A 26,060-nucleotide genomic window follows, 5' to 3' on the forward strand; every position below is an offset into this window, starting at 1 on the left:
TCCAAAATGTTCAGAAGCGCACATTTGTCTTAAATTGAACTTTTGCAAGGAACGTATGCTGATATTTTTTGTTATGTTGCAAATGATATGCGTCAGAGATTTCGCGTGTGAGAATCTCTGGTGTTGGGAGAAGTGTCTGCCTTCTGCTGGAATCCTCATTGCATCTCCATGAGAGGTATTGTGTGTTGTTTTTCTTCCGAGTGAAAAATAGCAGGTGAATAGTGTGCCAGAGTGCGATTCTTCCTCATTAATGTTCCCCACGGTGTCCAGTGCATGGAATTGTGTATGCATTTGGGGTGAAATTGAGGTGTGAAAGTGGGAAAAGCGTGTATTTTCCTCTGTTTTTGTGAGCGACAGAGAGAATGGCAACAAAACAAATGACAGTGTGAAAACTGATCTCTCGACGCTGATCCTCAAGGAAATCTGACATAAAGAGTTAAAATCCGTGTTTTCCACTGCATAAAGGTGACTATTTCGTTGTTCGGGAAGGTGAATTTTCGCGATTTTCCCTGGGGCGGAGCATGATTCCGCGAATCTAACCTAAGATTCCTCGCACCCCCGCAAATGGGTGAATTACCACTGATTTGGCTTGCTTTTCCTCACTCAAGGATTCGCCAGTATGTCGTCGACGTCGGGAAAGCGAAAAGAGATCTACAAATACGTCGCCCCATGGCCTCTCTACTCCATGAACTGGAGCGTGCGGCCGGACAAGCGCTTCCGGCTGGCGTTGGGCAGCTTCGTCGAGGAGTACAACAACAAAGTGCAAATAATCAGCCTTGACGAGGATACGAGCGAATTCACTGCTAAAAGTATCTTCGACCATCCCTACCCGACCACCAAGATCATGTGGATCCCAGACTCGAAGGGCATCTACCCAGATCTGCTGGCCACGAGCGGAGACTACCTGCGCGTGTGGCGAGCCGGCGAACCCGACTCCAGGCTGGAGTGCGTGCTGAACAACAACAAGAACAGCGACTTCTGCGCCCCGCTCACGTCCTTCGACTGGAACGAGGTGGATCCCAACCTCGTGGGCACCTCCTCCATTGACACCACCTGCACAATCTGGGGCCTGGAGACGGGGCAGCCCATCGGACGCGTGAACATGGTCACGGGGCACGTGAAGACGCAGCTGATCGCCCACGACAAGGAGGTGTACGACATCGCGTTCTCCCGAGCAGGAGGCGGCAGGGACATGTTCGCGTCCGTGGGTGCCGACGGATCGGTGAGGATGTTCGATCTTAGGCACCTGGAGCACTCCACCATTATTTATGAGGTAGGAGAACGGGCAATTCTCTATTTTTGCGAACTGACTGTACAGTTTTTGGTTGTCTCTCTTGCAGGATCCGGCGCACACGCCCCTCCTGAGACTGGCCTGGAATAAACAGGACCCCAACTACTTGGCCACAGTGGCGATGGACTCGTGTGAAGTGATAATCCTGGATGTTCGCGTTCCCTGCACGCCAGTCGCGCGGCTCAGCAATCACCGAGCGTGTGTAAATGGCATCGCATGGGCGCCCCACAGGTGGGTTTATTCTCCTGTTCTCAATCCAAGAAGATGCGCGCAGAGACAAGTAATAAATTCCGAGAGATTCACCGCGAAATAGGAACGGCAATAAAAGTGGTGGGAAAAGAAATTCATCTTTTCAGCTCTATAAATAACACAAACGAACAGCCTAAATAAATAATTGAGTGTCTCTCGCGAAATGCGCGACTATTTCTCTCCTCTGTGATATCAAATTGCTTAAAATTTGCATTATTACATATGCAAAAGAATTCTTCTGAGGATTAGAAATATGATTGATGAGCATTTGTTCCCATTTTCAGCTCCTGCCACATTTGCACAGCTGGTGACGATCACCAGGCACTGATTTGGGACATTCAGCAGATGCCGCGCGCCATCGAGGATCCTATTTTAGCATACACGGCGGCCGAGGGCGAGGTGAATCAAATTCAATGGGGCGCCACGCAGCCAGACTGGATTGCAATTTGTTACAACAAAGCCTGCGAAATTCTTCGGGTCTAAACTCAGCATCAATCTTCAATGTTGATTGGAGAGATGGTTTATTTTATCATTATCCCTAAGGAAATTCATGGAGACGAGTTATGTTTAGTGCTAGGGAAATTCATATTCACAAAATTAAGAAAAGAAAAGAGACAGAAGCGGAGGAAGGGCAATGGAAAGTGTGTGTGTGCATGCAGATGAGGAGAAGAGACGAAAGGACTCTCTCTCTGTGCTTTCTCTCACTATTCTCTCTGCATGTATGTTTGGAGAGAAGGCTTTGACAAGTGAGAATTTGTGTTCGACTTATTTCTCCTATTTTTACTGTTAATTTCTCTTTAGTAGTGGAAAATAAGAATGGCACAAGAGAAAGAAGAAAAAGGGTGTTTGTGTTTTCATTTAGATAAGAGATATTAAGTGTGAGACTTGAAGTTTTACAGCAAGGAAAAGAAGATGGTTAAAAAGTATAGCCGATGAAGAAACAGAAGACGGAAAAGAGCAGATTTTGTACGAATAATATTTCGAAATACATTTTAATGTATAAATGAGATGAGCAGTATGTGCAGAATAATTTATTCAATAAGTTATAAGAGGAATTTTTCTAAGGCTTTCATTCTCCACTATAGATTGACAAGGAAGGATAAAAAAAATTCTAATAGATTAATATATGATTTTTCCCATAATGATGAAAAATATGGATCAATAGCCAGATTAATAGAGTTTTTAAATTAGTAAGAATCATTCTAAAATGGTCAATATTGTAAGGCGCAGTGTAATTTATTGTCATTCTCCCCTATTTATTAAGCGACTCCTAAACTCTACTATTTCTTTATACCTTGTTTATTTTTCGCAGAAACTACACGATGAAAGACAGTAAGATATCGATCGTTCATTTAGCACAGAAAAAAAGCGACAAAAACTAGCATGAATCTTAGTTTTCATAGATATCTTGCAATCATTTCTCCCAATGCGAGTCTTAATATTAAATTCTTATCATGCAGATGCAAAACATTAGAATATTATTACAAAATAAAGTGAGAGTAGAATTTTTAAAAGCGAAAGTATTTTTCATTTGACTTCGACGGATTTTTGGGGCTTCGAAGGTAAGTCTGTCGAAAATTTTACCCAATCGGATTCGCTTGTGTCGATGAGTAAAAAATGCACATGAATTTCTTTCATCAATGTTTTATTGAAATGTTAATTTACACTTAGTTAATGATCCTTTTTTTTGTGAAAATTGTTTAAAATTGGGGTTGTGTTCTTTTATGTCTATCAATCCACTGCTTTTCGGTGAACTCCATTGTATTTTTCGTCTACATTTTATTTTTCATCTTTTCTCAGTAAAAACCCTATTCCTTGTGATTTTCCTTCATCCATTTATACAAAAAGAGACTTGTTTTCTTGAGTGGAAAATAACATGTAAGTGGGATTAATATGTACAAGAGGTTTCATGAGGAATTTTCTCTAAATCTAATTATCTTTCTCAACTTTATCAATCTATACTCTTGTGTACTCTGTTCGGGATGGAAAAATGAATGAATAAAATTTGCAACTTGTACATATAATTTTCTTTCATCATGCATTCTTTTCTCTATGCACCAAGTTTTTTTTCTTGTGTATGTTGGCAGAAATAGGGAGAATTTTTCGGGCGCAATGATTCCATTTTTTCTTTTCAAATCTCCTCTTCTCTGGCCATTTAACTGTTTTTTTTTTCTTTCTTGCCGTCACGTACAAATTGGCAGTGAAATATCCTTTCATGATTCAACTCCTCAAAAATTGATCTTCGTTTTTCTTTTTCTACTAGCCTAAGCAAGGCTTCTCATGCGTTTTCTTTTCAAGCACAACAAACAACAAAAAATGTCACTATTCCTAGTGTTATTCCCACATAAAGTCACCTTAAAAACCTAGTGCTCTTGCTTTATTAATAGATAAAAAAAAGAGGATATTTACGAAATCCTCGACACATGATTTCACTGAAGCTTTGTTTGTGACTAAATTGCCTGGTTTGATTAACAAGAAATCATACTGGAAAACTATTGGATTACTAAATACTCAAACACGGCCGTTGAGCGTGTCGAGACCTCAAAACTTAGATGATGACCAAGTTAACAAAGAAGACTATTTGTTATGCATTTTCTATCATTCTCTGTTACGCTTCTTTTTTTTCCTTCTCAAATTGTTCCGGGCGGATATTAGCAATTTAATGTATAATTAAAACTACAAAATAAAACATCAACCTCATTCATCAGCTCTCTCTCTCTTTAACATATCTCAAAGAATAGACTAGAAGTAGTTCTTTTCTTACATTAGGAGAAAATCTTTCATAAATGTAAAATGGGAAGCATTGTGTGAATTTTAACTCTGTGAACCCCGTTTTTCCAATTTCCAATCCTTTTCTTCAACATTTGGAATGAAGAAAATATTCTATTTTATCTATCGATACGACTTCTTCATTGATGATTTTTTTGTAATGCCTATGTCTCTAAAATGTTCTTGCATTTATGTGAAAGAAATATTACTTATTACTTCATCATGCACTAGTAATGAATGCTAAAAATTCTCCCATCACGTTACATTCTTCAATCAATCAACTTGTGTGGTTTTGTGTGTGTCTCCCTAATCAAAAAATCCTCAATCGCTTCGCCGCTAAAAATTGTGATGTCAGTCATTTGATTATTTCAAATATAAGATAACTATTATTTTTACACATTTTTCCTCATATTCCATCTCTTATTAGAATACAAAAAATTGCATGATATTGAAAACATCTTCATTGTTTCTTTTCTGCCTCAACCTTTTCTCGCCTTTCTTTGTATTAAGTAGTCACGATAAAAAAAAACAATTAGTGTTAACAAACACGAAAATGCTACGTTTAGTTTTCTTTCCTATTCTCTTCTTTGCCGCAAAATTTATATTACAAATTGATCTTCTCACCGGTTTTTCTACCTACAATTTTCTTCGCTTGTTTCCCTTCCCAAGTTTCTTTTTCAACTCATTTCTATTCATCGAGTTTTCCTCCTCATTTTCTCTTTTACATTTAAATGCACAAGTCTAGTTAAATGTACTCTTCCATCACTTTTTCTGTCCACTTCTTTTTTTTACAACATTTGTTTGCATCGCTCGGATTTTCTCCTCAAATATAAAATTATATTATTAGTTACTATCAGACATTTTATCATTTACATTTGTTTTATAAATTATTTTTCAATTGTAAAATTATATTCTGTATCGCCTAAATATTCTACCTACACGTCTATAAAGAAATAAAGACCCATTTTGCATGATTTCCTCTTCATTCATTTGCTAAAACAAAATTAACTTCCATCAATTTCAAATATATATAAACTAGATAACTACAAAGAAACACATTTCCTTTCTTCCCTTCTATTGATAAATTTCACTTCTTCCCAACAAGAGCAATCTTCTCACTTTATCCACAAAGCACTGTGTCTCTTTTTCTTCTCAAAAAACACTCTTTCTGTTCGGTATTGTGATTCGAGGGAACAACATTTATGATCTAGAAGATATATTTTATACCACAAATATGTAGAAAATTTCGCACAATTCCTTCATACAGTTACTGACAATGAAAATATGAAATGCATAAGGTTTGATCTACTCGTAAAATCTCTCAACTGTCTCTAAAGAACTACAAAAATCTGTGGACTTTCAATATTCGGAATGTGGAACGTTAACAATGTTTGGATATTGTGCAAAATTTTGCAGGACTTTTCTGACAATCTCATGCAAAAGTGTCTGGAGTTTTCCTTGTCAAAATGATTGTCGCATCTTGAGTTACACTTTGGCAATCCTTTCATATTTAAATCAAATTTCTATCATGAGTCTTTTGAAAGTGATCTTGAGCATAAGAGATTGTCCTGAATGTGATGCAAATGTTGATAGTTTTTGCATGAGATTGTCATTTCTTCTAATCATTTTATCCACATCTTACTCACCATGCAGGACGAAACAACAATATCCCTCACAATTACACAGAGTCCATTCAAGAAGAACGTAGCGTAGAGATGCAATTCCACTCAGTACTTCTTCGCATAGCCAAAGGTGGTGAAATCACATGCTGGCATTTGACCACCGCTGGCCATGTTGGTGCCGTGATAAGATCGCCCCGGCGCGTTGTGTTATACGGAGATCTCGTAGTTCATATCGTACACACTGGCGCGGTCGGGCGTGGGCGTCGTGGACCTCTGCGGGCCGCCCGGATGCTGGATCGGCCCGTTGTTCCTACTCGTATTTTGATTTGGTTGCTGCTGCTGAATATCACTCGCGCTCTGGGCCATGTCCATCGCATCCGTCATCTCGAGGGCGCGCACAAACGACATGGGACGCGTCGGCGTGGCTTTCCTCTTCACCTGTGGTGATGGCTGTGGCGGGAACACGGGCACGCCGCCCCTCAGCGCCGGATGATAGCCACTCGAGGTGGGCTGTATGTTATTTGGCATTGTCTGCGGATATCTCTGCTGTCCGCCGCCGTACTGCATCTGCTGCTGTTGCTGCTGCTGCGTTGGGCTCGTGGGATTCGAGCGATGGTGGTCCATCTGCATCATCTGTTGGTTGTTCTGCTGCTGCCTCAGCATGTTCATCTGTGTGGCCTGCACACCGGGAAAACCCGGCGGATTTGCCGATCCGCCATATCCAGGACTGGTGTCCTTCCACATATAAACGCCCCGCTGAGGACTGCCCGCCAGCTCGCGAATGTTGTCCACAGTGTTGTTCGTGCGGGCGTACGAGAGCTCCGCTCCCTGACGCACGAGCTCACCCTCCGAGAGGAATCTCCTCTGCGGACTGCCATAGACAGCCTGGCTGCGAATGGCACCGTTGTTGTGGTGCTGCTGTGCCATCTGATACGCCTGCTGCTGCGAAGTGGCCGGCTGAAGACCCTGATGGTGTTGCGCTTGCTGCATTGGGAAGTCATAATACGTGGCGCCCACTTGGTTGGCCATCGAAGAGTTCACACTGATAAAGTCCGGACGACGTGGTTGTGTTGGCGTGCCAGGATTCGATCTAGTCAGAAGAAAAAAAAAACAACGCACACAAACATGCTGATGTTAGAGAACATAAGGGAAAAATTGAAACTCATTGTGATTCTGACGCATAATGAATTACATGAGAACTATTCAATTACTCATCAAGTAACTCTCTCTTGCCTATCAATTTTCTATGAAAAATACACTCTTCGAGCAGCAGCCAAAGCAATTAAAATCCAAGCGTATCAATTACCCTAAATATACAAGATTAATCACTCCCTTGTTGGGGCGCGCAATTACATGAATATCTTAAATCTCCAACAATCAAATTCAATAAGACGAATTCAAATAACGTGCTGAAGCTGGGAAGTTGATTGTCTCTCACGTCTACGGAGAAAATGTTGAGGGAAATCAAAAATAGAGTCGAAATGATGCTGCACATGTACAATTAACTATACACGTGAGAACTTATGTGGGTGTCCAAAACACACCACAGTGACTTGGTCAAACATTTAATTACCAATAAATCAATAGTGGACCATTTTCAAAATTAGTCGAGATATTTTCAGCCCATTCTCTCCATCATTTCTAAGTCCACCTTGGAGATTGAGAGGGAGAGAGAGAGAGAGAGAGTTTATGCGTATCTCTTAGAGAGTGTGTTCACATCCCTAGAGAACACTTTTCCTCACCTTCTCACTGGACTCGACATGGCCAATGGTGTGGCAACGCCTAGTGCTTTGATTCGTTGTTGCATCGTTGGTGTCGCCGAAGTCCCTCGCGGCCCCATTTGTTGCTGCTGCTGCTGCTGATTAACCACCTGCATCTGTATGCCACCCATCATCTGTCCCGGTTGCTGCTCCGGCGACATAGAATCCGGCGTGTAACCGCGCGAAGGATCGAGTCCCCTGCAAGGGAAGCGGGTGAAAGCACTTCAGCAACATCCTCTTCCACACCTTCACACTCATCGAGAAGATAAAGTTACATCAAATATTCACAGAAAGTGGAGATACAGAGAGAACTCATGCATAATAAATTCCCTGTACATATTCTTTACTATGGAACGCAATGCCCAACTCCTTTCACTTTCATCTCATCTTGTCTCAAACTCATTATATTCCGCCTTTGACTGTGGGAGAATCGCACACAATTCACCTCTAAGGTCTAAAGTGATCATTTTACTCAAATACTCTGCATACTTTGTGTGTACTTCACTTTTACGATTATGTATCTGCTTTGAAAGAAATTATATATTGCGCATATGTAAATTCCCAAAGAAAGTCCACAATGTTGAAAAGTTAATACACTGTAAGCATTGTAACATGATTTCACACAATATGATAAGTTCTCCTCCCACCAAATCATAAAGATATCTATTTAAAGCATTATCTTAATTACTGACAAAGCCAACATGTAATGAATTACGTGCCTAAATTAATTGACAAGGCCAAATCGAAGTTGGTAAGTGTCAATTCAATTTTCAGGCAATTATTGAGGCAAAAGGAGAAACTGATACTGAAGATCAAACTCCAGTCACATATGTAAATATACTTCAAATTCACTCATACATATTATAGCATCCTCCCTTTGTTGTGGCTTCCACAAACTTTCAAGTTGATAATACATCGTATATTTCTGTCGCATGGGATGGAAAACCATAGAAGATTCGCTCTCACAGTTCCATAAGACTTATAGCGAAGTACAGTGACCATCAATGAAATAGAACCATTGGCAATCCTACCGAAGAGCTTGTTTGTGAATGAAGGTGTGCCATTTCAATTTGTGACCACTGTATATTTCCATTCAAACAAATAACCATGAAATATGTACGGAAAATTAATTTTCTACATTATTGCTCAATGCGACATTGCTTACAGCAATTCTGCCAATGTGCACAATAATTTGAACTTTAAAACAAGGACATATTTGCTTGAGAAATTGGATATCAAAGTACCAAACGACTGATTGCACTGGACTGTTTAACTTGTACAAGAGATGTCGAGTTACGAAAAAAAACTGTCTCACAACTCCTGCTAAAAATAGCAGAGATCAAAGGTGGAACAACAGTGGGAAAACCACAAAAAAGTCGCTCAGTCTAGAAATCGTTGCAGTTCATGGGAGTCAGTGATGTAGGTGAAAAAGCACATTGACTCACCTCTGTCGCGGATGAGGACTATGTCGCGGATGATACATCCTGATGTGTCTGGGCGATTCACCACCATCGATGGGCGGCAAGAAGAAATTGCTCTTGGATCCATGTCTCTGCAGCGGTGGCGTCGGTTCGCAATCCTGACTCTGGGACGCCTGAGGCTCCATGTCCGTGTCCGAACACTCTCTTCCCGGTGACAACTGAATTTTCAAGGTTAAATCAATTAATTCCAAACAATCACCTTTTCGCGTCTTATCGCTTTCACATTAAGTTGTGACACAAGAAATTAAAACATTATTTACGAGAAATATACAAAACAAAAGTCAACAACAAACTAAATACAAAATGAAACCTTTAGTAAAAGATAAAGACAAACACACATTACATAAAAAACAACGTGAAAGAAAATAGAGACTGAAAATAAAAGAGAAAATTTGTACTTTTTTTTTTAAAGATTTCTATCTGTTCTGTACAGAAGATTTGTCATTTAATCACTTAGAAACTTGTACAAAATCTACCGAGAATAGAGAAATAAAGGTATTTTTTTTAAAGAATAAAAAATTGTTGTGAAAATTACCTTAGGCTGGTGAGATTTTTATAGTGTGAAACATTATTCCTAATAAATTTTACTCTATAGGTGGCATAATTTCATCAATTTTAAGAGTGTGAACTAATTTATAGCACCGCAAAGTGAAAAAGGCGTCAGAGTCAGGCGAGAGAAATAGCAAGAAAAAAAAGAGTTTCTTTGAGTAGTTTTTCTCCTCACCCACACTGCTTTCCAATTAGAAATAGTGTCAAGAAGTCTCTGTGGGCACAATCACGGCGTGAAAAAACTCTCAATAGCAAGCTCTCTCTCTCTCTCCCTCTCTTTCTGTCTACGTGAAAACTTTGCGCAGCAACAGAACGTTGATGAAGCATAAAACCTACTAGTTTAACTAAATCAAGCCATCTATTCGCCACTGAAAACGCATTTGCCAGTTGATATTGCTGTAAAGATTTACTTTTTACTTTTTTTTTCGACACGAAAACTAAGCTAAGAAGCCCCAAAGCTTCTCACGCTAATGTCCGAGCATTGTAAGAAAAAGAAATTTAGCAAAAAGCTTGCTTATCAAAGCCCAATTACTATCATTGCGATTAATATGATATTGCATTAGTCACAAAATGAAAAACATCACGCAAGAAGAGGGCGAACAAAACAGCTTTTCAGACAGGTTAGAACAAAACAACAAAAACAACTGAGCCAGAAAAGCCATAAAGTGAATTGCATACACAAAATGTTATGAGGGAACAGAGAAGAGCGATGAAGAGGCGGAAAGTGAAACAAAAATCGCGCAAAAGGGTAGAAAACTCTAGCTAATTACGCACCTTGCTGTACTGTGTAGTTCCACCAGAACGCATCCCATGCCCATTTCCATGGTCCGTATAGGTTTTTACCTGTGTATGTCGATTATCTCTCTCATAGAGATGCGGCTGCTGTTGCTGCTGCAGCGCTCCCGCGCCGCCCGGCTGACTGCTGCCGCCGCTCCTCGCCTGTCCATCGCTCGTGATTGTGCTGATCATCTGACCCTCCTTATTCGATCGCCTCGCCGCGTATTTGTGCGGCTTCATCAGACTTTTCGGTGTTTTGCCATTGAGGGAAGCAGCAGAGGAGAGATAAGAAAGACAAAACACGTGAGTTCACAGCTCAAGGCAAGGTTAATTGAATTATTGGGACGCGACAAGTGACAAAAGCACAAAACCATAACACCCTCTCGCTTCTGCGAATTGCTTTCAGCTTCAACTTCCGACGACGATAGATAAATTCCAATTATTACCCCTCATCTTATCTTAAAACCACGAAGAGACACAATGGAAAAGATATTGATCGATTTGCCATTTTTTTCTCACTCTGGGAAGCTCTCAAGATTCATTGTTTATTTTGGGCCATGACGCGGGAAAATCTTTAAGTTTCCATGAATTAAAGTGCTCTTCATACTAGAGTTGTGCAATTTCTTCCTCCTACACAACATTTTCATATGCATAGGAATTCTTGGTAAAACAAGATGAATTCCCTGGCATTTCCTATTACATATTATTCTGTCTTTCTCTGGAAATGTTATTTGACATCTATAAAGAAATGCGCGCATCTTCAACCTTGAAAGTGTTGGTTTTTCCCACTGAAAACGCATTCATAAAGTGATTGAGTGTGAAATTAGTGCACAAGAATACCTGGGATATTGTGGTCCGCACAGTGTGTAGCAGCAATTGTGCCAGCATCCCTGCGAGAAGGGATTGTAGCCACCCTTGAATTTGCCCGTCACTTGCTCATTGGTCGTGCGTCCACGTGACACGAGCACCATGTGAAATCCCGTGAGGCCAAACACCGGAATTGCCAATACTATGATTATAGCAATCAACACGAGAGCCACAATCACGTCCACCTGCGCCAGCTTCTCCTTGTTGTGCAGCACAAAGATGAGACACAGCGAGAAGATACTCAGCATATGGATGGAGAGTGATATCAGGAAGAAGAAGAAGAAACGGTAATTTCTACGACCTGTTGAGAAATGGAGAAGAGCACAATATAACCAAGAGTCAAGGGTCAAATCGATAGTCAGGCGAATTGGCTGAAAATGACTGTAGAGAGGGCTCTTATCAATTCATTTCATCAATGTTCCCCCCGTTCAGATGCTCTCGATTGATTATTTATTGTCATTCACCGACCTTGACTTCCTAATCATTCCATATTTCTCCAATTGATTGAAACCCCCTCATTCTCTCATTTAACCCTGTATTGATTCACTCACCTATGCACGAGTTCACCCATGGACAGTGATGGTCCATTTTCTGAAAAGGCAAAAAGAAGAAAATGTTATTGTGTGCGCATTGCTTCATACAAGAGAGAGATAATATGGTTGAATTATTTTACACATTTTGTTTGATTCCTCCGCAATTTGTCAGTGGATCTTCTCTAACACCTTCTGCATAACCTTTACCAACATTTCCTAATCATTAACAGATCAGACTCTTTTGTCTCTTAGACACTCACGTCTTCATTATGTACCAATATTTAGGATTCATTTCCCATAACTGACCTATTCCAATTCTATTCGACTGTACTCTGTATCGTGTTATCACTGTCAATAATCACAACACCTGTCATTATTATCCGGAACTCATCAATGAGTTTGCAGTCAATGGCGCTCGAATATATCAAAACACTCTCTTTACTACTCTTTATCCCCATAAATGGACAAACATCACAATAAGACCCTTCACGTGCTGCCAACGTACCATCTCCTATAGATTAATTGCCTGCGTGATGTGATCACCTGGCGAAATTTTATTAATAGAAATTCGCAAAACTGTCCCAAAACTCACCTCTATACACTGATTGCACACAGAACAGTGGGAACATCTGGGCGGTCGATAGAATTTGCAGGTGACACACCATTTCATTCGGACGGTAATTCCATTAATGTCAGCATTTTTGTACAGCGGAGCCCGAAATTCATCCTCTCTGTCTTCATCGGGCAAAGCTGGAAAGAAGATTCACAAACCAACAAACACAGAAATCAGAAGAGTCACTTTAAAATTAGACCCAAATAAACCAATCAAGTTCACTCACCTTTTGGTATCACTCCCGGATCCATAAATGATGCCAGAGTGAAGTTGGCGATCACGAAGAACGTGATGACTCCCTGATAAACCGGCACCCACGGAAAGCGGGGCACGTAGTACTGGCAACTGATGTTCAATCCAGAGGCGTTTTGTGGTGATGAACATGTCGAAGCGAAGAAAGACACCCAAAAATAGACAAATATTAATATCGTCTCTATAAAATAAGCGCACATTCAAGAGGAACATTTGATCACTGCACGCATGTGATGAGAGAGAATCTGAGATAGGGCAAGAGTTTGTTTATGTAAAATTACTCTTCACCATTTTGATATTAATAAGCATATTAATGTGACCAAGAATCATCAACTATTCGCCAATAACTTGATTTAGGGCACATAATGCAAAAGAAATTACTTGATTTTTATTTCATTATCAAAAATTTATCAAATCCTTCGTTTCTCAAGAATTAAGCGATGAGGCAGGAAGAAAGGTGTGAAAATCGCAGTCTTCATCTCACATTTACACAATTTTAAATTTTTTTTTTGCCAAAGAACCTGATATAAATAGAACCATAGCACGATGATGAATACAATTAGCATGTTTCATTGATCTCAATGTATCGGAAAATTTGTCATATTCTCTTCCACGAAGAGCTAAAAATGCCATTGAAAGTCAAATTGTGATGTAGAGCAGCAAAAAGTGTCTGTGAAAATTGAATTTAACTCACTTGTGCAATTAAAAGTTTCTCAAATGGACGCTTTCTGAAAGCACTGCGAATCATCTGATAGACACAACATAGCCCACAGTGTATGAGAATTTCATTAATTTCGTTGCCGTTGGAAAATCGAAATGGAATTGTGTGAAAGTGTTTCGCGATTCTCCACATTACATGGCTTTTCTGGCTGAACACATATAAGTAAAAATAAGTGAAATATATATGTGCTTATTCTCATCCACTTCCGATGTTGCCCTGAGCAATTTTGTCAATTGATATTTTTTTTCCTACAAAATTGTCTCACATTCGATGTAAAGTTTTTGATTTCCGTTTACACTATTTCCTTTCCATTGCAACATGATATGCACTTAATGTCAATTCACACAAATCTGTGTGGTGACGAGACAACAATGGAAGAGGCAAAAAATTCATGAATTTTTATAAAATATATGATTCACGACGAAATGCTCGAATTACGTATGTGATTACCCAATTTAAAAAATTGTTCTCTTTTTGTCTGAGAAATTCATTTTGCCTTTTGGGGAAATACACTTGTGATGTTATTAAAAATGTTTCAAATTCGCTGAATTTTACTAAACCACATGATTGCTGTTTAACCCTTTAGGACTGAATGGGAGAAATGTGTCCCATACATTGAATAGTTAGGTTATTTTCTAATGTTTTATTTTGTTTAATTCCTGTTTTTATCCATAAACAATTCTAAAGGCAGGACAATATAGAAGAATTGTATCCAAAATCCAGGAATTCCTTTATATTTCTAACATGGGTTTTACAGACTGTCCTTAATCCTTGGCTTAGAACCTTATGGTCCTAAAATGGTTAATTCCTAGAATACGTAGGCATTTAGGCAATAATTCTGAGAACTTCAGAAAAAGCGTGAATAGGACGATATCCTAATCTCCTAATCTCTACACTACATGTATGTACCAAGAATCTTATCACAACTTCATAAATTGGAGCTTCTGGCAAAATTCTCACACCCTTTTCCGAGAACTTTTTTTCCAGACACGTCTAAACAAGTCGTTTTCCAGGGAAAATTGCCCAAAGCCTCATGCTCGTTCATCTGACCAACTCAATTGTCCTAATTCAATTTTTACAGAGAATCCTCTTGTGCTGCTGCAGCTCTCTCGATTGCGCGTCTCTCGTAGGCCACTCTGCCCGCCAGGAAGCGACCCACTCCACAAGTGCCCCTTGGCTGAGCCCGAGTCACAAGGTCATCGATGGAATCCGTCAAATCGACTCCGGGAAAGCAAATGGCCTCAGAAATATCTCGCTATTGACCCATTTCGCTGCACAGCGCGATGCTCTCGTGCGTAATGCACGGGCGCTCCATGGAGGGGCGCGCGTCCACGGGGCCCCACTTGCTCAGTAGCACGCGCGGGGGGAAAAGTGGCGACACGACGAGCAAAATACTCGCAGAGACTACGCGCTCGCAGATTGCAGCAATTAGAGAGATTTGCACAGTCAGTGCGTCCAGCGAGTGGATAATCGCGACGATTGTGAATGAAAGTATAGAAATGAAGGGAAATTGAGCGGGTGGGAAACTTACGGATAGTAGAAAAACACGAAAGTTGTGCTCAATAAGACCGCCCAAGCCAGCACGGCCGGGATGTATTTTGTCTTGAGATCGCATTTCGGCATCGCGCTGCCGCCACTGTGTGATAACACTCGGTGAATAGACTGTATGAACTGCACAAATGACTGAGATTTTATGGGATTTTCTCACTTTTTTCACCACACTTTCTTGCACTTTTCCTGCGAAACACACATTTTTCACACAGAATCCGCCATACTAAAGTGTGTGCGAGGTGTCAAGCATGTCACGCGAAGTTGGCGCACGTCCGAACACGACTGCCAACGTTGGGTCATTTAAAAATGGCTGATCTTCGTTAAGCTCTTTGCAATACATTTCACTGGAGGCGTTGTAGTCGATTTAGTGGTGTTTTTGTCAGGTTCCGCCTATAAACAAACGGAGATAATTTTGCGAATTGCTCTCGAAACCCTGCAAAAATGTCTCGATCTGTGCGTGCTGAGACAAGAAGCCGAGCTAAGGATGACATCAAGCGAGTGATGCACGCTGTGGACAAAGTCAGACACTGGTAATTAGTATTTTCCCCATGCAAATTATCCACCATTGCAAATGTACTCAGCGAATTGGTCGTTTTTACTTTCGCCAGGGAAAAGAAATGGGTCACAATTGGCGAGACTACAATGAAGATTTTCAAATGGGTGCCCATTTCCAACAGTGAGCAGAAGAAGAAAATCTCCAAGTTGGAGAACAAGGAGAATCTCAAGGCGATGGAGCATCGAGGCACTTTCGGCGAGGACTCCAACACTTGTGAGTATGCTGGAAATCGTGAGGGTCTGAAAATGTTCCATTCTCTGCGAAAAATCAATTTATTTTTGAAAAAGTTTCTTCAGAATCTATATTGATCAATGGTATTTGACTTTTGCAGGCTTTTCAATGGTCAGCGATTCGCAGGAGTTCGTGTCCAGCATGCCATTCTCCGAAGACTCAAATTCCCAGGGTAGCGAAGAAAATCCTACGCCCACACACAAGCGGCTGAAAACGGAATGACGCCCGTAAAGTGGAGATGAATCCCGGTCACGTCCGGTTAATGCTTTCCGCATACATTTCCTCTGCAGCGTGCCAAGTGGGCAAACTTTTGCCTATGGCACAGTTTGCATGAGATTTTCAGAATATTTCTGTATTTTACGTTACTGTAAGATGAGATTCTAGACGGTATATGAAGTGAAATAAATTATTAAGGTGAACTTTGAGAAATTTGCAAAATTCTTGGCTCCTAAAAGTTCCTAGATCCGAAATGGCCGAAAAATTTCCGGAGACAAATGTCATTTTCAGCTTTGAAAGTGTCATACTATCAGAAAACGGTGAATCGTCCATTTGCGTGTTGCATTGCATTTTTATTTCATTAAAATTGTAAAATATCCTTGTCCTTATTATTTTTTCTGTGATCAATCTTATCTGAGAACTAGTGTAGAAAGAAACCTCGATATAAAAGCATGGATTTGATCAATTTGTCGCCGGCAAGTGAGAAATCTCAGTCGATATTGTCGATGAGTATGCCGGCTCCGCTGCTGCCGCCGATCGAGAATTGGGAAGGTAACGGTATTGCTAACATTCAAGTTCCTCTCAGAGACAATGATGGTTTTAAATGATCCCTTAACTATTCATAGGGCGACTCAGCATCAGTGGGGACCCTTTTGAGAAGATGCAGACGCAGGCGAACCTCCACAACGACCCTTATGAATGTCTGAACCACAATCGGGCCGCTTCTGGGCCTCTTTCAACCAATCTGGGAGACTTGGAGGAGTTCCTACAAAGTGACTTCATGATCACGCCACTTGACTCCAATCGAGCTTTTATTTTCTGTGACATCTCGCCGATCTTCAACTCATTCAGCGGCGGTCAAGCTTCCCTGCTCGACAAGGGTTTCCTGATGCAGAGCTCTTCCGCTTTGTCCGGATCTTCGGCAAAAATCTACAGCACCAGCGGAGAAAAAGTCTCCCCAGCGAAGAGCTCTGAAAACAATGCAGAAGTTACGGCCTGGCACTCGATAGTGGCGGAGAATCAGGAGGATTTAACAACTCAAACTCCGCCGCCGATGTTCGATGGAGAGGAACTAGATGACAGTCTGGAGGACATGAAGATCATATCCCTGGATGACATACCCGCAGCTGAAGACATTAAAGAGCCAGAGTGCGTCACTCCTCCTCCTCCTCAGGAGACTTTGGCTGTGACGCATTCCGTCAATGTTGAAGACCTCCGACGTCGAATGAAAGATATGCTCAACAAAAAGGTCAATCCCGACGACTCAGCGTTGATTCCCACGGACGAGTGTCTGGATAACGTAGGTCTTGAGCGCCAAGGTACTTTCAATATCGACAAAGGAACAGAGAAGAACCATTCAAACGACACTGGCGAAATAAAGTCTCCGGAGGAGCAGAAAGACACTGAAAACGCTTTTCTGGAGAAACTGAAGGTGATCTGCGGAGAACACAATGTCAGCTTTGTTAGGGATGCCGCTGATGTGCAGGATAATCAGTCGAAGATCGTGCTTTTCATGAATGGTGAGTTGCTCTATTCACGTAAACTTTTCCAGTTTTACAGTCTTTTCTCTCTTCTGTAGATTCTTCCGAGACTGGCCAGCGCCAGCCGGTCCTGAAGCGCAACAACTCATTCTCCAGTGAGATTCCTCGCAACGTGAGTGTTTCGTCCGGTAGACGGCGTCGTTCCGCGACGGCTGTAGAGACGCGCATGCAGGATCGCGAGGCGGCGCGTGACTGGAGTTCTGCCGTGAATCGTGCTCTGCCATCGCCGCAATTCCGCGGGAAACTGAAGCTGCGCACGGCAGAAGTGAAGCCAAGCGTGAAAGTGGGGCCAATGCGAGCTCTGCAGCCTCAGCCGAAAATCCGCGTGGATGAGAATGAGACACCACCTGAACTTGTGGCGAAGACAAGAGATAAAAGGAAGTCACTTGTGGCCACGAGCACTCCAAAAGGTGATACAAAGCCGGTGAAATTCTCCACGCCGAATGTGAACTTGGCCGTAAAGGATGGGACCAAGCGCAGGAGCAGCTCAAGGTTCTTATTGCCCGTTAACAACACGATCCGCTCACGCTACTCACTCACGCCGTCCAAATAAGTCTGACTTGCACATGATTTTTTAAAATAAACTTTTGAGATTTGCATTAGAAAGAGTGGATTTCTTCCTTTCGTCCCTTCAGCGAGAGAAAAAATCTGTGGTATTTTGCCTCATAATTATTATTGATAATTATACATTTCAATAATAATAATATCAATTCAATCGATACAATGTTTACAAAAAAATAAATTTAATCCGTAAATACTCTTCATGATAAAAATTTTCCATTTTTCACCATAAGTTTCATTTATTTTCCTTTCTATTTGATTTCTTTTACTTTTTTTTCTCTACTACACATTTTTTTTCTTTCTTTCACAGAGAAAGAAATTTTCTATAGTTTATTATGCTTTACTATTTTGCAAAACAAATTGTGATTCTACGGTTTGAGAACAAAAATTCTCCAAGTTTATTGTTGCATCATTTTGTAACATATATAATTTCGGTCTTACATTTAGCAGATTGGCATTCTTGCGAGTTTTCTTATTGTAATTCCTACATTTTTATTAGTCGATAGAAATAATTTCTGGGAAGTTTATCACTGGGATGCACTTTGAAATGAGAATTTCTTGCAGTGGAGGAAAAAAGCGTTTTTTTTTGTTGAGGTTTTGCCAAATCAATATAAATATCATACATTATAAATAGAAGATTTTTCATCGTCGTTTTTCTGTTGTTAATCTCTAGAGGGCTAAAATAAAATAATACAATTAAAGATACATTCAGTATACATTACATACTATCGTTTACATACAGTCATAAATAAATAAAATTTCTCAGACATTTTAGTTGTTTTCTTGTCATTTTATTCGTCAAATCTACCATTCCTAGTCCACTTATTTTTCTCAAATGTCAAGAAACGTCAATGAAATCTATTTTTTTATCTCCTCTAAATTCTGTTTCGTCAGTTTTTCACTCTTATTTCCTATTATGCACTAGTACATATTTTTTTTATTCTAAATATGCTCCTCATTTCAGTTATTAATTATTAGTTCCTTTGTCACTTTTAATTTCTATAGCATTTTTTTTTACTTCTGTCTGCCTTTTTATACATATTCTCTAATGTGTATTTTTTCATATTCAAATTAATTAAATTTATATGCATTCATTTTTAATATAGATTGAATCATACTTCTTCTTTTTAACGAATTTATAATTTCTAATAAAATTTGCTCACGCAGAAAGCAAATTCTTCACTAATACTCATATTCAAATGTGTATATTTTTATTATAATTCCTTATTACTTGTTTTTTACCTTTTTCCTTCCTTGTTTTTCAAGAGTCGCTTCCACTTTTGCTATACTATTCAATTGTAATGTACGCAAGTTCTACATTTTCATTTACTCTCCTTTCATCTTAATTCTTGCATTACTTTTAAAGGAATCTTGTTCTTTTCATGCATATTTGTTAGTTTTAATCAGTAAAATATGTAAATATTTTTGCATTCTCATCCTTGCAGACTTATCAGGATCTTCCAGTGTCATTCGAAAGATCACAGTAAAATAAAGTATTATGAAAACCCAACAAAAGTCTATCAGTTTATAAATCCGATCTATTTTTCATACCTTCTGTCAGATTATGGCAAAATTCACTATAAATCTCTATTCATCAAATAAAACTATTATCATATCTCTTGTTTCTTTTTTTTTAAATTTACTTCTAAACCAGTCAAACTAAATGAATGCAGTGTTTCCTTCGGTAATTTCATAATGGATTTCTCTTCACATTGTTTTTCTTGTGCATGTTCAAAATCATTTCCATGCTATTTAGTTTATTTTATAAAAATATTGTTAATTTTTCTAATGGGACACACAATATTAGACAATAGAAAAAAGTGTATTCATTCTAAAAGCATATAAAAGCAAAAATTATACAAAAACAATCACATTTATTCGTTTCTCAAACTAAAGTCGTGAAGTAATGTATTAAAAAATCTCTCTCGTTCTTTAATTGATGTGTTAAATAAAAAAAAATAGGTAGAAATACTATCTAATTAGTTAGAATTGATAAAAATCATACTGTCTCGATCTTAATTAGGCATCGCTATGTCAATCTATCAGCTTAATATTCAATATCTTGCCAATCTTTCCTGTCAAATAATACTTTTTAGGGATACTTTTCAGACAATCTCAATCGATTGTTCACTCTGCAGCACATTTCCCGGAAAACTTTGTAATGGCCATAATATTGCATAAGGATATTGGCTGTTTTCTTCTGAATTCAAAAAATATCTAGGACAGTCTTTCATAAAATAAATGGAACTAATTACTTAGACTTCATAATTACTTCAATGGATTCTAGAAATTCACTTCTATTGACTTGCACCTTGACTATAAACTAATTGGATTGTAACTTAGTCAAAAGTCTCCCTGAAAGTGTGCCGCATTCGCGAAAGAAATTATATTCACTTACAATTGCTGGATAAATTGAGAATGCCCGAATCGTCAGCGTCTGAAAGTCCAGTTTCGTCCATCTTTTGCATCTTTGTCGGTGGCGGAGCTACGAGATCGGCAATCGAGGAGAATTCCATGCGCTTCTTCACCGGCGTCCCACCGCCGTACGAGTTGGCCGGGCTGTAAAACTTCTTGGCGGACAGATCCGTGGCAGCGAGTGGCGAGGACGCTGGCGGCGTCCGGATGGGTTGCGCTGAGGGCGACGGAACAGCGGATATGGCCAAATCCACAGCGCTGAAGTTATACTTGGTGGGATTCGGTGGCATGAGTGGACTGTTGCCGCGACTGGAGGAAGAGGAGGCCGACGATTTGGACGGTGTCGCCGTGAGCAGGCGCTCCGGAATGGGAGACATTGATGGTGGAATGCTGAGTATGTCCGGCGTCTTTGATGTGGCCGCTGAAGATGTGGATGACGATGCCGACGTGCTCTTCGGTGGCTTCATCATCATGGCACTCAGAGCTTCTTGCTGCATCTTCAGCAGCGCCGCCGAGGGACTCATGTACATGTTATTAGCTGCCAGGGTGCTCTTGGACAGCGGATCCGGCAATCCAGGGTACTTCATATGCTGATAGAGAGCGGCCAAATCTTGTTCTTGCTGCCTCTGCTCTTGTTGCCTCTGCTCCTGCTTCTGACGCCTGGATGACGAGGCCGTGGATGTGGTCGCCGTGGCGGAGATGTTGGGATACAGAGACATGGCATCAGACTTCCCAGTGCCCATCGGCGTGGAGAAGTAACTGGAGAGATTGGGCAGATTGCCCATCTTACCGCCACTGCCATTGCTAGCGGGGAATAACAGTGAGTTGATATCATTCATCTTCCCAGCTTGCAGCAGCGTTCCCAACATGTCATTCGTGGGCATGGAGTTGCTTGAGCCCTTCTTGCTAGAACTTCCTGCGCCCAGAACTGGTGCAAACAGAGCCGAAAAGTCCGCCATTGAGGGCAATTGTGGCAAACTTGAGAGACTATTCGCCGCATTCGTCGATGGCATGGACACTGGTGTGATTGTCGTCAAATCCGGCAACTTACTCCCATAGAAGCTGCTCAGATCCGCCGCAGCCTTCCTGCTGGCCGCCGAACTCGAGGACATCGACGTTACCGGCGGCGTGACTGTCTGCTGTAGGAATTGCGAAAAGTCCGGCTGTTTTCCTGCTCCGGCTGTGGCAAAGAAGCTGCTCAAGTCCGGAATCTTGCTAGTCGCCTGAAGCAGAGTGCTGAGATCCGCCATTGAGGGCATCTGAGGTGTTGATGCCTGGCTATGAGCCTTGGAGCGGGACTTCTTGCCAGATGTAGTCGTTGTGGGCGCTGGAGCTGGATTGAATCCCAACGCTCCAGATTGCTGCAGCAAGAGCGATGCATATTCCGTGGACTTCATGAAATCTGCCAGTTGTCTATTCGCTTCTGCCGCCCTCAGGGATTCATAGCCAGCCGCCAAACGCTGTTGCTGCTGCTGTTGACTCTTGCTCGACGCCGGAATGGCCTGTGAATCGATGTATTTGCTCGTTCTTGCCGACTGTCCCGATCTGGAGGACTTACTGTTGCTCCTCGAAGACGTTGTGGATGTTGTGGAAGTTTTAGTCTCCTGCCTAGACGGTGTCATTCCCATCATGGGATTGTATTGCGACTGCATCATGTAGTTGAGATCATTCTTGTTGAATTGCGTCATCAAGTCCTTGAGATTGCTGTTGCTCCTCGAGTTGCTCGAGCCTTTTCCATTTCCCAGAGCAGCGGCTGCTGCAGCCGCAGCCGCCATGGAGTAGTAATCATTGGCCATTTTCACTGGTGTCTGTTGGAAGAGAGCTGCATAGTCATTCGTAAGCAATCCAGGAGGCAGAGTCTTGGCCAATTGAGCCAGACTCGCGGCAAACAATTCATTCATGTTAGCAGCAGCCGCTGCCGGTCCTCCGCCATCGTATTTCAATGAACTCGTGCCAGGCGGCGGATTGTCATGCCTCAGAGAAGCGGTGGGAGCAGAATGAGTTGGCACCGGAGGCGCTTGTTGATTATTAGGCGTTCGACATGGACTGTTCCTCAGCACGTCATTCACATTGAACTTGGCCGGACTCTGAGCCGGCGAGTTTCTCGTCCTGGACGACGAGGCGTCAGACTTGGCGGGCGACGGACTCGCCCTGATGGGAATCTCAAATTTGGCCGGACTGGCGGAACTCGATGGGATGGTAATTGGACTGTCGCGTGGCGAAGAGTTGGTATTCGTTGCTGAACTGGCGTTACTGGACATGTTGCTGTTAGTCGCAACATGTGGAATCACCAACGCCGTGGCGAGCGCCGATGGATTCATGTTTAGGCCACTGGGCAAATTCAATTGCTCCTGCAGGCTGGATATTTGCGACAAGAGCGGCGTCTGCTTATCATCAAGCTTGGCATTCCCCTTCGCATCCATCTCAGTCTTATCTGTAGCATTCAGAGACACCTCCTCCTCCTTCATCTCCTCCGTCTTCCCGTCTTCGTGAGAATTCTTCTCATCATCCTTCGCCTTGTTCTCCGCCTCTCGTCGCATTAGCATTTCTGTGTGCTTCTCCAGCATCTGATCAATCACCGTTTTCGGCACAGCAAACTCCTCTTCCTCCTCGAGACCCACATTCTTTCTCACCCAATTCCAGAACTCTCGGTTTTCCTGCTTCCGCGCAAACTTGGGATACAGCGTCACCTTCATCTTCTCAATGTACGTCACATCATCCCGATAGATATCACCGAAGCGCACCAATTCATTGTCAAACTGCTTGTAGTACTCAACGCACTGCAGCATCTCACTCTTCACCTCCTCCGCCAGCTCTTCGTCCTGCATCACCGAGTAGGTCATCTGCATAGGACGTCCATACTCCGTCAGCTTGTTCTCCGGCGGCGGCACGACCCAGTACATCATCAGAGATGACTCCATGGCGGGATTGTCTTCGTTGTAGGGCGCTGCAGAAGCAAACATCATTAGGGACACACCGAAATACCAATCATACGAATAACTTACAGCAAATTATGCCAATTATAGGAGCGTAAGTGGCATCTGTGGGGCCCCTCATGCGAATCTCATAGTCCATCTGCGCGTCACAGTCTCGCAAAGTGGGCTGAGCTCCACATTTTGGGTGCGAATGATACCAGCCGACGAGACTCACATTCTTCTCCAGCATCATCTTCTGTATGCTAATCTCCACATCGCCAGACTTTTCCCGGTCATGCCTGGAGTTTCGGCACGGAAATGTGTGTGTGATGTAGAGACGCTGCGCCTGAGGATCCCAGGAGCCGCCCAAGTAGCCACACACCTCTCGACTGGTCAAGTGACAGTGGAAGTCCAGCAGCAGCACAGCGGACGTGGCCACAGAGACCATGAAGGGCTGCGGTCGTCCAAGGAGAGAAAACGGAGCCACTTCCACAAGAGTATTGCCATCGCTGAAAGCCGCGCAAAGCGAATTAGGCCAAATTCTTGGCTAAAAAAAATCCCATGAACTTACTGTGCGATATTTCGATCACTTATTGTATTGAATGAAACTGGGATTCTCTTTATCGGCTCAGGAGCTTCCTCTTTCTTCTCCGGTTCCGCTTCGGCATCTAGGAGGGCGGATAGCGAAAAATCTATTGAATTATCCGTGAATTAATTATCAATATGGCAATACAGCTTGACACAATTATTATTTATTGAGAGAGATATTTGCCCTTCAATGCAAAATGATAGAGACGCTCATTCACGCTCTATTCATGACAATCAATTGCTGGAAATGAATTTAGAGGCTTTGATCCAAATAATTGCTCGCTATAGTTTATTTTACGCACTACCAATTATTTTCAATATTAAATTAGCGTGACAAATTATAACTGTAATTTCCCTATTCCTGATTCCCTATTAACCCTTTAGAGGCACATAAGGAAAATCATAACCTTGTCAGCGTTAAAGGATTAAGTAGGATAAGTGCAATATCTTGTGAAATATACACTTAACTTCTTGACGCGTTGAAAGTATTGACAATATTTTTCTGCTCAAATTATTCGCATGAATGCTCACATTCACCTTACGTGTTCACATTTCGTGTCATGCCTGATAATTTTTATAAACACACTCATAATTACATAAATAAATAAACGCGCCCAGGGACAATAAATGCTCCTCATCTCTACGTCCCAATCTTAAAATATCACACTTTCTTTCACCTTTCCAGAAATACAGAGACCAATACCAATAAACATGACAAAGAGGCGCGACTACCAGCATGAATTATGCCCAAAGTGTATTAATAACAGGCATTTTCCCATTTAATGACACTCTCGCAACTGAATTGAGTTTCATCTTCCTGAAAGGTCACATGACATGTTTATACTCGGAATATATTCACTATTGACTGCGATTATCCAATTAAACGCTCCAAAGAAGAACAATTGGAATTGGATTTCTCCAAATTACGACGTAATCTCCTCGAATTGTGAGGCCCACAGTTAATGAAACTTATGTCTTTCGACTCTTCCGCAAGATGAGAAACAAAGAACAACGGAACTCACCTCCAGACGGCGACGTGCCTCTGTTTAATTGACATTTCCTCACCCACGCCGCCTTGTAAGCGTCCAGCTTCTTGCCCTTATACTTGACTGAGGCCCATCCGCATCCCGATTTCTTATCCGGATTTATGATCCGCTTGCAGTGAATCGCCCAGGCACTCGGCGAGCAGAACACCGTCTCCGTTTCCTGGGACTTTATTTTGCCGTCCGGCAGCAGATCGCCCACGAATTTTTGACCCTACGACAGAGCACACCGTCAGTTTCTGGACTCAAAAATACTCCGCATAGCACTCAGATCACTCACCAGATACTCAATGGTCATAGCGGACTTCCCGGGCTGCAAAATCTTGGCGGCAAGCAGCATCTGAAGTGTGACCGTGCGTCCCAGAACGGCTCCATTGCTGTTGCTAAATGGCACAAGTGAGCGCGTCTCGCCTTCCTTCTGCAACAAAAGATGCGGTTAGCGTGGCCTTCGCTGGGTCTCCCCGGGATTTTGCACACAAAAAATGCCATCTAACCTCGTTCTCCTCGCCAATATCACTATCGAGGTGTTTTTCGGCGTCCTTTTCCGTCTCCTCATCACCTTTCGTCGACATCCCTCTCGCTCGCTGTGCGACACTCACCTCTTGACGATTGATTTTCAACAATGTCCTATATTATTTCATTCATAAATCATTCGGGTTCTGCGAGTGTACAAAAAATGCCCCACACTATTGTTTTTGTTGTTGTAATGTGCCGGAACAATTGATGGTCATTTTCTCAGCCACAATCGTGCGCTGCCGCACTGAACCACGCAACAAACACTGCCACGACCACGCACGATGGGACTTCACGCACAATTTTCCAGATTTTTGCCCTATTTCGGGGTCAAAAATGCGTTTTTATGGACACTGACGGAGAACGCTTTTTATTATTTTGACATCTTTGACATTTTGCCCGGGTGACCAGATGGACCGTCGCTGAAAATCTGCAGGTTTTCGGCG

At 41.7% G+C, this 26,060-nt stretch overlaps 5 protein-coding genes across 9 annotated transcripts; 3 read left to right on the forward strand and 2 right to left on the reverse strand.

Annotated features, from left to right (window-relative positions):
- The first annotated feature begins 123 nt into the window (after positions 1-123).
- Positions 124-3,072, forward strand: LOC132263417 (DDB1- and CUL4-associated factor 7). Of its 2 annotated transcripts, none has more exons than XM_059763179.1 (4): positions 124-489; positions 609-1,273; positions 1,341-1,522; positions 1,825-3,072. In XM_059763179.1, the coding sequence occupies exons 2-4, from the start codon at positions 620-622 to the stop codon at positions 2,021-2,023; spliced, it is 1,035 nt and encodes a 344-aa protein (XP_059619162.1). In that variant the 5' UTR covers positions 124-489; positions 609-619; the 3' UTR covers positions 2,024-3,072. The 2 variants fall into 2 exon arrangements, with proteins under 2 accessions (XP_059619162.1, XP_059619161.1); XM_059763178.1 differs by having other exon boundaries at positions 124-465.
- A 96-nt stretch (positions 3,073-3,168) lies between these two features.
- Positions 3,169-15,255, reverse strand: LOC132263416 (palmitoyltransferase ZDHHC8). Of its 4 annotated transcripts, XR_009468489.1 has the most exons (10): positions 15,016-15,255; positions 12,738-12,856; positions 12,491-12,648; positions 11,917-11,956; positions 11,339-11,666; positions 10,496-10,742; positions 9,137-9,330; positions 7,674-7,889; positions 5,956-7,021; positions 3,169-5,516 (listed from the first exon to the last, which is right to left on the reverse strand). XR_009468489.1 is itself a non-coding variant. In XM_059763175.1 (9 exons), the coding sequence occupies exons 1-9, from the start codon at positions 15,105-15,107 to the stop codon at positions 6,139-6,141; spliced, it is 2,208 nt and encodes a 735-aa protein (XP_059619158.1). In that variant the 5' UTR covers positions 15,108-15,255; the 3' UTR covers positions 3,169-6,138. The 4 variants fall into 4 exon arrangements, 3 of the variants coding, with proteins under 3 accessions (XP_059619158.1, XP_059619157.1, XP_059619159.1); XM_059763175.1 differs by having other exon boundaries at positions 3,169-7,021; positions 10,565-10,742; XM_059763174.1 differs by having other exon boundaries at positions 3,169-7,021.
- A 99-nt stretch (positions 15,256-15,354) lies between these two features.
- LOC132262172 (B-cell CLL/lymphoma 7 protein family member B) lies at positions 15,355-16,236 on the forward strand. The gene is made up of 3 exons (XM_059761332.1): positions 15,355-15,565; positions 15,644-15,804; positions 15,923-16,236. The coding sequence occupies exons 1-3, from the start codon at positions 15,477-15,479 to the stop codon at positions 16,042-16,044; spliced, it is 372 nt and encodes a 123-aa protein (XP_059617315.1). The 5' UTR covers positions 15,355-15,476; the 3' UTR covers positions 16,045-16,236.
- A 121-nt stretch (positions 16,237-16,357) lies between these two features.
- On the forward strand, positions 16,358-18,174 carry LOC132262039 (uncharacterized). The gene is made up of 3 exons (XM_059761157.1): positions 16,358-16,590; positions 16,665-17,558; positions 17,618-18,174. Exons 1-3 carry the CDS (start codon positions 16,491-16,493, stop codon positions 18,130-18,132), a joined length of 1,509 nt encoding a protein of 502 aa, XP_059617140.1. The 5' UTR covers positions 16,358-16,490; the 3' UTR covers positions 18,133-18,174.
- A 68-nt stretch (positions 18,175-18,242) lies between these two features.
- Positions 18,243-25,968, reverse strand: LOC132262311 (MPN domain-containing protein CG4751). The gene is made up of 6 exons (XM_059761550.1): positions 25,596-25,968; positions 25,382-25,519; positions 25,081-25,315; positions 24,042-24,138; positions 23,561-23,979; positions 18,243-23,502 (listed from the first exon to the last, which is right to left on the reverse strand). Exons 1-6 carry the CDS (start codon positions 25,671-25,673, stop codon positions 20,531-20,533), a joined length of 3,939 nt encoding a protein of 1,312 aa, XP_059617533.1. The 5' UTR covers positions 25,674-25,968; the 3' UTR covers positions 18,243-20,530.
- Between the last annotated feature and the right edge of the window lie 92 nt (positions 25,969-26,060).

The sequence above is a fragment of the Phlebotomus argentipes genome, unplaced genomic scaffold (assembly GCF_947086385.1).
Source record: "Phlebotomus argentipes unplaced genomic scaffold, Phlebotomus argentipes genome assembly contig_15, whole genome shotgun sequence".
NCBI lineage: Eukaryota > Metazoa > Arthropoda > Insecta > Diptera > Psychodidae > Phlebotomus > Phlebotomus argentipes.

What these genes read in the sequence shown, in the direction of transcription:
- LOC132263416 (XM_059763174.1), bottom strand. Translation starts at nt 15,107, where the DNA reads ATGCCGAAATGCGATCTCAAGACAAAATACATCCCGGCCGTGCTGGCT. An exon ending in TCCGGGAGTGATACCAAAAG is followed by an intron (nt 12,649 to 12,737) that starts GTGAGTGAACTT and finishes TCTTCTTTCCAG; the next exon opens with CTTTGCCCGATGAAGACAGA. An exon ending in TGTGCAATCAGTGTATAGAG is followed by an intron (nt 11,957 to 12,490) that starts GTGAGTTTTGGG and finishes TTGCCTTTTCAG; the next exon opens with AAAATGGACCATCACTGTCC.
- LOC132262311 (XM_059761550.1), bottom strand. Translation starts at nt 25,673, where the DNA reads ATGTCGACGAAAGGTGATGAGGAGACGGAAAAGGACGCCGAAAAACAC. An exon ending in AGGCACGTCGCCGTCTGGAG is followed by an intron (nt 24,139 to 25,080) that starts GTGAGTTCCGTT and finishes CCGCCCTCCTAG; the next exon opens with ATGCCGAAGCGGAACCGGAG. An exon ending in TATAATTGGCATAATTTGCT is followed by an intron (nt 23,503 to 23,560) that starts GTAAGTTATTCG and finishes TTGCTTCTGCAG; the next exon opens with CGCCCTACAACGAAGACAAT.
- LOC132262039 (XM_059761157.1), top strand. Translation starts at nt 16,491, where the DNA reads ATGGATTTGATCAATTTGTCGCCGGCAAGTGAGAAATCTCAGTCGATA. An exon ending in GCCGATCGAGAATTGGGAAG is followed by an intron (nt 16,591 to 16,664) that starts GTAACGGTATTG and finishes AACTATTCATAG; the next exon opens with GGCGACTCAGCATCAGTGGG. An exon ending in GATCGTGCTTTTCATGAATG is followed by an intron (nt 17,559 to 17,617) that starts GTGAGTTGCTCT and finishes TCTCTTCTGTAG; the next exon opens with ATTCTTCCGAGACTGGCCAG.
- LOC132263417 (XM_059763179.1), top strand. Translation starts at nt 620, where the DNA reads ATGTCGTCGACGTCGGGAAAGCGAAAAGAGATCTACAAATACGTCGCC. An exon ending in ACTCCACCATTATTTATGAG is followed by an intron (nt 1,274 to 1,340) that starts GTAGGAGAACGG and finishes TCTCTCTTGCAG; the next exon opens with GATCCGGCGCACACGCCCCT. An exon ending in ATCGCATGGGCGCCCCACAG is followed by an intron (nt 1,523 to 1,824) that starts GTGGGTTTATTC and finishes TCCCATTTTCAG; the next exon opens with CTCCTGCCACATTTGCACAG.
- LOC132262172 (XM_059761332.1), top strand. Translation starts at nt 15,477, where the DNA reads ATGTCTCGATCTGTGCGTGCTGAGACAAGAAGCCGAGCTAAGGATGAC. An exon ending in GTGGACAAAGTCAGACACTG is followed by an intron (nt 15,566 to 15,643) that starts GTAATTAGTATT and finishes TACTTTCGCCAG; the next exon opens with GGAAAAGAAATGGGTCACAA. An exon ending in CGGCGAGGACTCCAACACTT is followed by an intron (nt 15,805 to 15,922) that starts GTGAGTATGCTG and finishes TGACTTTTGCAG; the next exon opens with GCTTTTCAATGGTCAGCGAT.